At 33.2% G+C, this 13,880-nt stretch overlaps 1 protein-coding gene across 1 annotated transcript in view; it reads left to right on the top strand.

Moving 5' to 3' along the window:
* LOC129945652 (acetylcholine receptor subunit alpha-like) overlaps positions 1–13,880 on the top strand; it is a 170,175-nt gene that overhangs the window by 73,534 nt on the left and 82,761 nt on the right. The window contains exons 2-3 of the mRNA XM_056055495.1: positions 10,960–11,254; positions 11,413–11,593. Of these exons, the coding sequence (XP_055911470.1) occupies positions 10,960–11,254; positions 11,413–11,593 (476 nt within the window). The remainder of the gene's footprint in view (positions 1–10,959; positions 11,255–11,412; positions 11,594–13,880) is intronic.

Below are 13,880 nucleotides of genomic sequence, written 5' to 3'. Positions count from 1 at the left end.
TCTTAATCTTTAAAAAAATCTTTTTAAAAAAAATCAGTCGACTGTGTTAAATTATTATAAGTAGTAAACATATGGCATAAGTAGTTAACTATTTTTATAATTGTTTTATATTTCAGTAAAAGAGAGAATTTGGAATAAAACAAGTTTCATGAGGAATGAATACTGGAGTTCTGATTTTTAACAATTAAGCGATTTCTTGGGTTCTGTTACTTAAACAAAGCAAGTAAACATATGATTCCTACAACATACTCTTAAAAAATCTAACGATATCGATGAACAAATTTACATCCCAAGCCTTATAAATAAACCCTGTTGCAAATGGTTCGTGCAGAATGTTGCACATATTTGTTTCAATTGTGTCCTTATTGAACCGCACATGTAGCTTACCAATTAACAAATTCAACATTTTTTTTTTAACTTAATACTTCCCGAAACCCTTTCCCCAAAAGGAATGCAGATAGCTTAAAAAACTAAAAATGCTTTGTGCATCATTAAACTAAAGTTCTTCCCTCCTAATCAATAAAAGAGGATAACGCCTTTTAAATAATGTGGAACATCGTTTTGTGTTTCACTTGTATTTTATGCGCACTTTAATTTTCATCAGTCACATTTCTAGATTAAGGAGATAAGGAATATAGTACACAACGAACCATCCCCTTGCTCTTTTTCCACTTCCACTTTAACTAACTTTGAAAGTAGATCACACAAATTTATTTCCCCCCATTTCAGACACAAGTCCTTTCCGCACATTGATCTTGTAATTTCAAGTGCGAAGCAATTATTGCAACGTAATCAAGAGAAGGACCTGCCCCAAGCTAAAAAAGCCAAACCATCACTGCCCGTAATGGGTCGTTCTCGTTGTCCTCATCGTCATCGTCGTAGTCGACATCATCATGCTAGTCATATAGTCATCGTCATCATCGTCGTCATAGTTGGGTTCAACTTTAACGAGTGTGTATTCCAAATCCACTCTCATAAAGCTTCATCGTCTGCACATTTTCAAAAAGAAAAAAATACTTCTTGTCATTCTGCCAGCTAGATAGAGATATTGCACGAAAGAGACTCGCCTTTTAGTCCTTTTTCATATAAATGTACATGCGAAATAAGGACATAGTCAATTTACCCATGTATAAAGCCAAGGTTCATTGCTGTTAGTATAGCACTCACATATATAGAGTTTATTCTATCCTTAACGTTTGCCTCAAGCTTCAAGGCCACTCAAAAGCTGTTGCTGGTTGCACATTGTTATTACTGAGCTGTCTAATTCATCCCATGAAATAAACGTTTTAAGTTCACGTGATGTACATGCCATGGCTAGGCTCTGGCATAGCATGGCACAACTCTACTCAGTCCTTAAAATAATATTCTTTTAAATCCTCTACTGGTCTGCATGTTGACTAGAAAATAAAAGATGCACTGTGATGGCTCTGTGTTGAAGAACCATCAAACAGGATTAATTTATTTTACTTCAGAGTAGTAGAGGTTGTAGGTACATGCAAACAAGAGCACATGTGGGCAAGGCACTGACGTATAAAATATTCTCAAATAGGGATACCATATCACTTTATAGATAACTGTATCTTTTATTTAAAGGTTGTACATTTTTAAAGAAGGAGCAATTTATTAAAGTTCTTATTTAAATTGCTCAAAGACTCTATTCATTCGTTGTTCGAAAAACTTTAAAGGTTCGGCAACCCTTGTAACCACCTTTAAATAACTTAAGACATAAAACCTCAATCAAGTATAATACAAATTGCTTTTACTGCATACAACCGTATTATACCCATACAGCCATACATTAAACGAGGTACTCATAGCTTATACTGATAAATTGCCCCTTTTAGAGCAAAAGGGCAGAAGGTGCGCATTCATTATTTGCATACGTCTGCAAACCTTTAATTCGCACAAAGTGGATATATTGACATCAACATTATTCCCATACATCACAATTCTTTATGTTTTTCTTTTTGTTGTTGTGTGTCCTTACTATTTGTCAGCGCACAAGACACACATATTTACACCACGTTATTATACTCCGGATGTTAAAATATAGAATTGATGTTCTGTCATGTCAGGATATTACTCAAGTGTGCTTCCGTTTCGAAAAATTTCCATATCGAGAAAAAGGGAATAAATTACTCATGGGAGAAAAAGGCTTTTTCGAAAAGGATTATAAAATGAGTGTTTGGAGAATTCGGTTTTGTTATAAGTACATAAACATATGTATGCCATACGAAATGTTTTATATATATTTTGTATAGATATACATACATTTGTAGATACATTAAATATATTTTATAAAGTAGTCGATGATTTAGCATTTTTAAGTTTGTTCGTATTTATTTTGTATAAATGTAATTGGAAATGTATGTGTATATAGAATATGTATGGGTGAATTATAATAATGAATATATGATGAAAGAATTTGGAATTTTTATTGAGAATTAACTTAAAGAATAAAAGCTTGGGTTCGAACAAGTTTGCTATTCATCAATATGGAGATTTATTCAAATTGAATTCAGTCTGAAAAGTTGAGGTTAAGTACTTTTTATAAAGGGTGTCCCGAAATTGTATGGTCATTTGCACAAAAATATTATTGGTAACTCTATAAATTGTTTTTGAGTAAGTAAGCAATGATAAAAAGTTAAATATACATATTTTTGTATTTTTATATATATTTTATATTTTGAAAACAGGTGCAAGGTCTCACGCCTTTCATTCGTTTATCGTTACTTTTATAAACAATGCTATATTGAAATAGCCAGTTGTATTCCTACCCTTAACCAATTCAACCGTAATACCCGTGCTGCTAGAAATGCCCATCAGTTTACCCAAGAGCCCAATTTCGGACGAACTATTAAGTACAGAGATTCTTTCTTTAGATGCACTTCACAAATGTGGAATGCTTTACCAGGCTTAATATTTCAGACTCATTGTATGTGCAGACATTCAAAACCAACGTACATCGGTTTCTAATTTTTAACCTTATCCTCCTTTCCTAATTGCTCGCACTGTGAAAAAAAAAACAAATTTTGAAGTCAATATTTTTCTTTGTTCTCCTAACAGTCGAAAACCATTTCTCATCAGTTTTTAACTTCCCATTGTAATCAGTCCTATTTGTCGAATGCTATCGACTTGAATTAAATTTTGTGTTTTAAGGTGTTATGTTATACCAAACTTATATAATTAAAAAAAAAATAAAGTTTTTTTAATGAATCAGGTAGGTAGGTAGAGATGGTGATCTCAAGGCAACCTAGCCTGAGATCCAATTAGCGCTGTAGTGCGCCATTTTCATACCAAAAACTTGTTAGAGCAGCGATTGAATGGGACAGATTTATAGAGAAGCTTCATAGCGATTATGTTAGAGCCATTTTGTCGCATTTAGAAAAAGATTTGGTCTCTAATCTTTGTCTCAGATAGCTTATCAAGTTCGTGAAAGAATGCTTTACCAAAGTATTTCATTCTAGTGTTTGTCAAAGCAGGACATTTGCAGAGGAAATGGATTATCGTTTCACTTTCTCTTTGGTCACTACAACTACGGCAAAGGGTGTTCTAAGAAATACCCAACTTCTTTGCATGAACTCCTAAGGGCCAATGTCGGGTACAAACCGCAACAATCCTGGCTATGTCTTGCCTTGGCCTGCATAGAAGATCGTTTGTACGGGTTTTATTATATTTATTATCCTAGATATAATGCAGTTGAGTAAATTGCTCCACCTTCGGTTTGATTCAGTTTGGTAGATAGAAAAGATTTACCCTTCATAGCACCAAGAGGAATGTTAACCATTTCCGCAAGTGAGCTATGAAGGGCCGATCCTTGCCTGGCTAGCTCGTCAGCCCGTTCATTTCCCACGCCGAGATTAATATTCAAGTTCATAAGCTCATCGCGATATTGCTAAACCAATTTAGATGAGGATATGGCCGAGTTAATGGCTTTGACAGCTGCCTGACTGTCTGTTTAAGTATCTTACATGCCTCCCTTTTCGCCAGCAGTTCAGCCTGAAAAACGCTAGCAAAGTCAGGAAGCCTAAGGGATTTTGCTACATTTGGGGACTCAGAAAAGATCCCAGAACCAACTCCGCACTCCATCTTTGAGCCGTCAGTAAAGATGGTTGTGTCGAAACCTATCGACACCATGTCATCCTTCCAATCTTCTCTGGATGGGAAAATAACCTTAAAACCCTTACTAAGGCTCAAAGTAGGAGTGCAGTAGTCAGTGTCTACTGGGATAATATCAGAGGGAACTAATTTCGTTGTGTTGCTGGGACCATAAGGTTTTTACAACCAGCTGTTTGATTCCTTCAGCCTAATAGCGCTGCAGGAAACTATGTAATAAAAAGGTCGATTTGTAGAAGATCCAAAAAACCGTTTAAGGTGTCCGTTGGGCAAGTACGTATGGCCCCTGTGGTGCCCACACAAGCTTATCAATATTAAAGGCTTTGCTAAGAGCAGGCCACCGCACAATCGACACATATGTTAAGATTGGATGTACTACGGCTGTGTACGTCGATAAAATCATCTTCGTCTGAAGTCCCCACTTTTTACCAAAAGTTTTGCTGCAGGCGTAGAAGGCAACACAGGCCTTCTTAACCCGTACTTCAATATTTAGTTTCCAGTTTAGTTTAGGGTTGGGTATAACTCCCAAATATGTATATCAACAAAACTAAAAAAATAATGGTCACCTCGAATTTTTTAAAATATTTTAAAATATTTAAAAAGATTAATTTATCACAAAAATAATTTTTTGTCATGAAAATTAACGTACAATTTTTAGAAAAATCAAATTGGCAGTTTTTTTTACAAAACTAAATTACTCCACGATTGACATAATACATGAATTGACCGATGCCCTAAAGGTGAACATAACAAAGGCCATAGCTCAAATTCAGCCGGATCTATGCGGAAGAGTTATTGAATCTTGGACCACTGAGATCCGTGCCACCGTAAGAAGCCGAGGCAGGCATTTGAATGTTGTCATATACCACACTTAATGGCATACATGCTACATTCACACACAGCTTGTTTTATTAAATACCCGCCCTTATTGAAAAAATCCTTTAAAAGAAATAAAATTCGTAGCACGGCACTCAGTGCCCATAAATTTAATAGGAAACTGTAACACGTCAACCATGTTGTTCTTTGTTATTTTCAAGAAAAACTTGAAAGGCTAAGATTCCACTTTTTCTGTATGCAAACCTTTTTTTGAACATACATAATGTATACCTATTTTTCGAACTGTCAACTCGAAGAGAATTATTGTTCGGTTGGAGCTCCTGATAGCTTTTTAAAATTCGTGGGAGCAAACATATTACAGGTGCATGAATTTTCAGGCCAAACTTGCCATACAGCTAAATTAACCATAATTCGATTTTCTCAAAACGTTACCAAATTTCAAAAACGTTATTCTTCGTTGCATGCACACAATGTTTTTAGGTAAATAAATTGTTTGTTCGTAAGATATTCGACGTCAAAAATGAAAACAAATTGTTTATTTATTTTTGTTTTTAATTAAAATTAAAGTGACTGTTTATTTAAAAAAAAAAAAAACAAATCTCAAAATAATAATATTTAAATATTTATTTGATGATTGATCAAAGATATTATAGCTTATGAAAAATATTGTCTCTTAAATTTTGTAAAATGTATTTTAAATACAAAACTGATATTGCATTAATACCTCGAGAAAATATAGAGGAATTGACTTCAAAAGTATAAAATTTCATGCAAAATATTATCGTTAACATAACATAATTTCCTTTAAAAAAATTAAATCAGTATTTTTTTTATAAGAAAAAACAACTTGAATAAACTGCACGGCTAGGTCACACGAACTTGCTCATGTGTGTGCAGAGTTTAAAAATATGAGTTTTTGTGATTTTTAGATGAACCTGTAAATAAAGCTTACTTTTAAACATTTAAATGCCATTTTAATTCTTAATAAAAAATCATTTTTCAAAATTTTATCTAAAAATTGTTGAAGCGGCTTTTTTCAATAAATGTTTTATGTATAAAATTTTCACTTTGATATTTAGAAATATTTTTGAGAATGCCAGCTATTTAGAGCTCACAGAAGTCGCATTTTAAAAAAAAATCTTAGAAATAAAAAACAAAGACGTTTCTGTTCATCAATTTGCGTCTTCTGTTTCTGCAATTAAGAGACTAAAATTGATTAAACAAATTTTATTAAAAGTTATACATTTTTTTGGTGACTGTATTTAGCCTTAACGTTCCCAATGAAAGAAGACCCAGCTTTGGTTAAATGTAACTTCAGTTTGGACAATTGAACCAGTTATTAAAATAAATGTTATGATTTATATGTCTTGGAACTGTTAAAACCAACGTGGACACATCGTTTCCGCTAACACCCAATTCTAAAAAAGAATAAATCTAAGTCATAGCTGAATCCCAATATTTCGCTCAAAACGAGGTTTTTATAGCACCATTTATGTGGTTTTAAGCAGTAGCTTAAGATGGTGTTCACGTTCAGTGGGAATTGTTTGATCGTATCCGGCAAGGTGTTCTTCCATTGGTATAAGTAGAAGTCATTAACTTATAAGTATTATTAAGAAGTAGTCTGACCTCGAAAATTTTGTCTGTCAAGGCTGGCCAAAGCTCACAAATTCAACATTGTCAGTAATCATATCAAATAACTCTCCCAGGAAAGAAAAGAAAAAAAATCAGTATCTAACGATGACATTGACTCTGAAGGCCTTTGGTTCCTACAAAATAATAATAACTTTACTGGAATGGAGTCTGCGAGGTTTTTCATTTCTGGCATTTCTATATGTAATCTCTTAAATCCATCCTCAGATTCAAAGGTTTCATGACTTTGCGCTTCAACACCGAGAAAATCAAATCAACAAAAAACGAAAATAAAGGGTGTCCCAAAATTAACGCAAGATTTAAATTTGCCGCCATTTTTTCAGTGAAGTGTTGGCAACTCTGAAAAAAAAAGCAATTTGACAGCTAACAGTAGGGTTATTAAAAATGGAGCGTTACACGATAGAACAACTTGTCTTCATTATTAAAGAATATTTCAAAAAAAAAAATAAAAGCTTGGTGGCTGCAGTTCAAAAATTTCATAAAAAATATGGTCGGAATAGTGTGTTAACTTCGTTAACTGTGAAAAGATTAATTGAAAAATTCATGGAGACTGGATCCGTTGGAGACGCAAAAACACACTGGTCGTCCAAAAACAAGCCGTTCAAATGTGAATGTCGAAGCAGTGCGTGAGAGTGTTGCTGACAATCCAGGAACCTCAATTCGACGCCGTGGACAAGAATTGCAAATTTCAAGAACCTCTCTACAGCGTGTCTTCATGCTTACAAAATTCAATTAACACAACAATTGAAGCCTAATGACCATGCACAGAGAAGAGAGTTCGTTGAATGGATTATTGAACATAAACAAATGGACCCTGATTTTTCGAGCAAAATCATCCTAAGCGATGAAGCACATTTTCATCTTGATGGCTTTGTCAATCGCCAAAATTGCCGCATTTGGGGTTCGGAGAACCCACATGTGATTGTCGAAAAACAAATGCATCCACAACGCGTGACTGTATGGTGTGGATTTTGGGCTGGATGCATAATTGGGCCATATTTTTTTGAAAATGATGCTGGTCAAGCAGTGACTGTTACTGGTGCTCGATATCGCGACACGATTACACAGTTCTTTCTGCCAAAATTGGATGATATTGATGTGTCCAATATGTGGTTTCAACAAGACGGTGCCACATGTCATACAGCCCGTGAAACAATTCAATCACTGCATGAGACATTTCCAGGTCGTGTACTCTCTCGTTTCGGTGATCAAAATTATCCTCCTAGATCGTGTGATTTAACACTATTAGACTTCTTTTATGGGGTTATTTGAAGTCACAATTGTATATCAACAAGCCCACAACCACCTGTGCATTGAAGGAGGAGATTCAACGCTGCATCAACGAAATTCAGCCACATTTATGCAGAATGGTCATGGAAAATTTCAACAAAAGAGTGCGCATGTGCATGCAAAGCCGTGGAGGCCATTTGTCCGATGTGTTATTCCTATCCTATGTACTTTACGAGTCAATAAAAATATAACTATCAAAAGACTAAAAACGGCGTTTTCTGTTTAATTCAAATCTTGCGTTAATTTTGGGACACCCTTTACATTTCGTTGTGAGTGCACATTGCACAAGGTAGTCTTATATGGCATCTTTTAAAAAAATTGAATATTGTCGTGAATGGAACAGCGTTGTATCTTCAATTCTATACACATAATTGAAAATGTTAAAAAAAATAAACTTTTTGCTCTACACACTAGCTGCGCGCACTGTTAAATAAAATTTAAAAAAACGGCTAACGCGAATGCACATAAAACATTAATTTTCAAGTTTGAACTTTGAACCAAATCAAATGCTTAAGACTGTACGGCGAGGGCAGACGGATTCAAGGACACACTTTTTTGATTTTTCTACCATCGTAAATGATTTAGATCTCTAAAATGTTTACGAATCCAATAATACTTGCATAAAGCCAGGTCCTATAAGTTGCATAAAATTGGTTTCGACCAAAAACCTCAGTAATAAAATAGGTATACTAGTTTTATCATATACAAAACAAAATACTGACGTTAACTTTTAACATGTTTTTTAGAAAAATCCTATTGGCAATTTTTTGTACAAGAACAAAAAGATAAAAACTGATTAAAAATAATTTTTCACTCAGATATCTTGAGAAAAAAAAGATATTGATTTAAAACTTGTTAGTATCTTACATAAAATATTGTTAATCTAATTTTGTAAAATTTTAAGAAATATCGATAGACGGGCACGAATGGGAGTTATAAGTGTCGGCCGCATCCCATAGCCTCTTTTTATTTATTTGATATCTACCCAAAGTATTTGTAGAAGTTTTGTAATTTTTGAAATCAGAAAAACATATGTAATTGTATTTATCAAAAATGAAGTAAAAACTTAAAAACGAAAAAACATAGAAAGGTGCTCTCAAATATTGCTCAAAATTTGTTTGGATTGTGCAGCTATTATATTTATTAACCAATTTTAAAACAACACGGATCTCATTGAAAAAGGCTGGGATGCGACCCACACTGTTGGTGCCCTTTAAAACTTGTTTTTTTGCTCACTATGTAAAACAAAAAACGTGTTCAGAGATACTCAAATGTGCATAGAAAAACATTTCTTTAAAAAAATTAGATTTTTAGGCTTTAGTAGTCTAGGGATCACAATAGCTTCCTATGGAATGATAAAAAGTGAAATTATTTTTATAATAACTAACCAAATATTTTTTAACTTCCCATAGGTAGTTATTGTAATGGGTCTGATTTGTCAAATTGAAAATTTTGACATTTCTCGACGTTTCAAGGTCCCTAGAGTCGAAATAAAAGATTTTTAGAAAGATATCTGTGCGTGCGTTTGCACGTACGTTCGCGACGTTTTTTTCGTCGTCCATAGCTCAAGAACCAGAAGAGATATCGACTTCAAATGAATTGTGTTCTACAGATAATAAGGCAGAAAGATGAAGAAAGGGCTCTCAAGAAAATTACTTGGTTGGTATTTTTACACTAAATATCTCACGAACCAATACCGCTAGAGACTTATTTTATATTTTGTATTGTAACGTGAAACCAAACAAATATATTTTTGTAAAAAATCTAATTAACGTTTTTTTTTGTAAAACAAAAAATTTAAAAAAAAATGTGTCACTTCGTAAATTTTACGAATAATAATCATTTTATCTTCAGAACAATTTTTCGCAACGAAAAATAACGTTTTCAATATCAAAATTTTGAGTACAATCGAAGTGACAGTTTTTGTTATAAGAAATAAAAACCTAAAAAGAACTCAAAAGTTTGAAAAATTTTCGACACAAATATCTTTTCAAACATTTGAGATAATGGCTTCCAACTAATTTTATCTTGTAAGAAATATTGTTTTCATCATTTGGAAAACAATTGAAAAAAACGAATTGACAGTTTTTTTTCACAAAAAATAAAACTCTAAAAAACAAACAATACCTACTAAAACTTGGTAAAAATTTACCAACTCCAATTTTTTTCGACTCAAATAGCTTTTCAAAAATTAAAAATATGGTCTTCAAACTTTATTTATTTCACAGAAAATATTGTTTTCGATATTCAGTACTTTTTTCATAAAAGTCCAACTATCCGTTTTTTTCATAAAAAAAATAAAATCTACAAAAAATAGAACGCAAATTTGTTAAAAATTGATGTTCGGTTCTTGATATCTCTCAAATTAATTGCATTCATTCAATTTATTCAAATTTAAGAGATGCTAATAAAATTGGTAAAAATTTGTTTTCGACCAAAAATCTATTTAACAGAACTAGATTTTGAAACTATAAACTATTTCCTTATTTGAAAAATATTGTTGCTGATTTTAAAATTTTTAAGAATAATTCAACTGTCAACTGTTTTTCCCTAACATGAAAACATGAAAACTTTAAAGCAAGAAAAATCGACAGACGGTGTGGGAAGTTATCAATGTGGAGCGCATCCCAGCCTTTTTTTTCATTATTATTTCAACATACAAAATAAAATATCCGAATTTCTCGTCTAATTGGACAAATAAAGTGAAATAGAACTGAAGAAAAAAATTCTGAGCATTTTATCATACAGTAACAACAACTATTTTATATGTACACATATATTCGCACATTTTACACAAATTCCAAAACATCCTTCTTTGGGTTTTTGTGTAAATCATTTTTCCCTTTTTAAATTTCCTTCTCAAATGACATTGGGATCCTTTTCTATTCTATACTTCATTGTTTCGTTTATTTTTATAAATTAAGTTACTTCACGAAATTGCAATAAAGATTTTCGATTTCAAATCAATGACAGACGAGGAATTATTTCTTGAACTTTGATCCCCTAAGAGTTGAACACAAAATAAGAAAATAAAAGAATCCTTTTTTTATTTCTTTTTCTTTCAAGGCAGCACAGCAAATCCAGATGCTAAGCGCCTCTACGACGATCTCCTTAGTAATTATAATAAATTGGTTCGTCCCGTTGTCAATGTGACAGATGCACTGACAGTTCGCATCAAACTGAAGCTCTCACAATTGATTGATGTCAATTTAAAGAATCAAATAATGACAACAAACTTGTGGGTGGAACAATCTTGGTATGATTACAAGCTTAAGTGGGAACCCAAAGAGTATGGCGGTGTTGAGATGCTACATGTGCCTTCGGATCACATATGGAGACCGGATATTGTCCTGTATAACAAGTAAGTATACCATGATTCAGTGCTTTTCCCATAGATTGTATACATAAAAGGATGGAAGCGGTAGAGTGTGGAGAGGAGAAGTCCTTTTTCGGCACATTCTCTTCTTTGTATATTTACTCTGTTTTCTTTTGTATCATTGTTCCAAAATTCACTCACAGTGCCGATGGAAACTTTGAGGTGACATTAGCTACCAAGGCAACACTAAATTACACAGGACGAGTAGAATGGCGTCCGCCAGCGATTTACAAGAGTTCGTGCGAGATCGATGTAGAGTACTTCCCGTTCGATGAACAGACGTGTGTAATGAAGTTTGGCAGTTGGACGTACGATGGATTTCAGGTGAGTTTATTGTGCACTGTAGCATTGGCAATATTTTACCTCATATACTTTTGCTCAAACGAAATTCTATCACAAGGACTTTTTGTGCAAAATCTATGTACCGTATATACTTTGGTAAAACAGTTAAGTTTTATGGTTGCGAGTAAGGTCTGAAACACTTCCTACATATTATTCCAATACTTACACCTAGCTTAACAAGACCTATCTTTGATTTGACGTTTGTCTCATTGCTTATATAGGTTTATCATCATCGCCCGCAATCTTACATCGCTTCGTCCTTGTAGCCCAGTAAATGGGATTAATTTTTTTTTCTGTTAAAGCTTTTGTGGGAGATCCATTTTATACGTGGTTTTTCTCCTTGAGTTTGAATTTTGAATCGAAAACTGACGTGGTGGAAATAGTTTCAATGGAGGATTATGTGTGTGTGTGTTGAATAAAAATATAGTAGAGATAGATAGTTTTGCACTTCTTTGGTTGGGTAGAGTCCTAAAGTGAGATAGAATGAAGCAAAAAATAAAACAATTTAATATCCTTCGAGTTCAAAAAGCGGGTAGATATATTAAAGCACGTACAGATAAGTTGTAATATGTTGTTATACATGTACTTGTACTATTTTCATTTATAGAAATTTAAAGAGGAAATTGCTTTTCGTTTTTTTGCGAACAATTTTTTGTGAGGCTAGAAAAACTCGAGTGCTCAGGCATAGAGTTTAATTCAGAGATTATATATTTTCCTTACTCATAACACTACACACAAAATATAATGACTACATTCCTATGGTTTCAACCTTTAGGTATACATACTAGTTGACCCGGACACGCGTTGCTGTGGCTAACGTTTTTTGTCATATTGCACTGTCGTAAACTATTTTAAGGGGAACGGTAGAAGAACATCATTTATGCCGTTACCATAGTTAAATTTACGAACGAAAACGGTATAAATATTTACTTGTTTTTGCTTTAAAGTTTAAGGACTTTGAATACAATTAAGACAAATTTTGGTACAGTTTATGTAAAACAAAAATCAACACAAAAAAATTAAATTTTAAATGTATTACAACAATATCGATTGATTTAAAAACGCTTGGTAACAACAGTTGTAACTGGAGGTTATCAAGTTATCATCAACATTTTTGGCTGCCAAAATAGCCCGATGACTGAGCCAGTCATGATTTATGTAATTACTATTTATATTTGGAAAAATACTCTATACTCTAAGTACCACGTGCCCAGCTTTGGTTACACCCAAAATTAAGATTCACTGTATTTCATTTGCTACAAAATAAATGCAACTTATACTTTTGCCTCAGCAACATGCTATTAAATTTGACGTTTGAGAATCTAACATAGCGCCAACTCAACCAAGTCAACAAATGTTGCCATCGGTTAGAAGTTAAATAGTTAAAGTTAAAAGACAAATATAATTTACAATAAAATAATATTGCGATCAAAAATTGAGCTGTAGGTTATCCTATCTTTCAAATTGGACTAAACTGCACACGGCGTACAAATTTGATTAAAATCTGTCAAGTAGTTAAGGAGTCCATCGCGGACAACATCGGGACACGTAATCGAACTAAGCGCAAAGGTTTAAATATTTTAGTTAGAAGGAGCTTTCTAGTATTTAATTATGTCATGGTCCCAAAAATAATAATAATATAATAATAAATAATAATAATATAAAACCTGTGCTTTTCAACAATTTTTGAAAAAAAGTTTGCTGTCAATATATTTCCAATACAAATATGACCAACATTTTTGTTATATTCATTAATTATGCTTCTTGAACATGGACTCAAAATACAGTTTTCGAATAAGATAAAATGTCCACTGCCTTATACAATAAATAATGAATTTATAAATTTATATTAAAAACAAAATAGTCTTACTAAAAACTATCTGACCCGGCTGACTTCTTATTAATTCAATCCATAAACATAAGACCTAAGTTTTTGTAGCCCATTGAGAACTAAGCCGCGAGTAATTTTGTCAGGGAGGGACAAAATTTCTCGCACAGAGTACTACGGCCTAGAGACTTACAACTCTCAACCATATTTGTGAGCAAGGAATGTTGCCAGGGAGGGAGAGGATATCCAGTTTCAAGCCAAACCCAAACCGCTAAATTGAGAAAGCCCTTTTCATGACAAGAATTAATGGTAGAGGACTTGTCGATTCCTCGCGAAGGGCAGTACCCGTGAAAAAAAACTAACTTTGAATTGAACCCAAGACCCCTGTAATAACAACCCTGTGCCCTGAATATCACGGCACGATTACTGCAAGAAGTTGTA

Source organism: Eupeodes corollae, chromosome 2 (genome assembly GCF_945859685.1).
Source record: "Eupeodes corollae chromosome 2, idEupCoro1.1, whole genome shotgun sequence".
NCBI classification, from domain to species: domain Eukaryota; kingdom Metazoa; phylum Arthropoda; class Insecta; order Diptera; family Syrphidae; genus Eupeodes; species Eupeodes corollae.
Note: the sequence above shows the minus strand (reverse complement) of the source record. Positions and strands in the feature narration are given on the sequence as shown.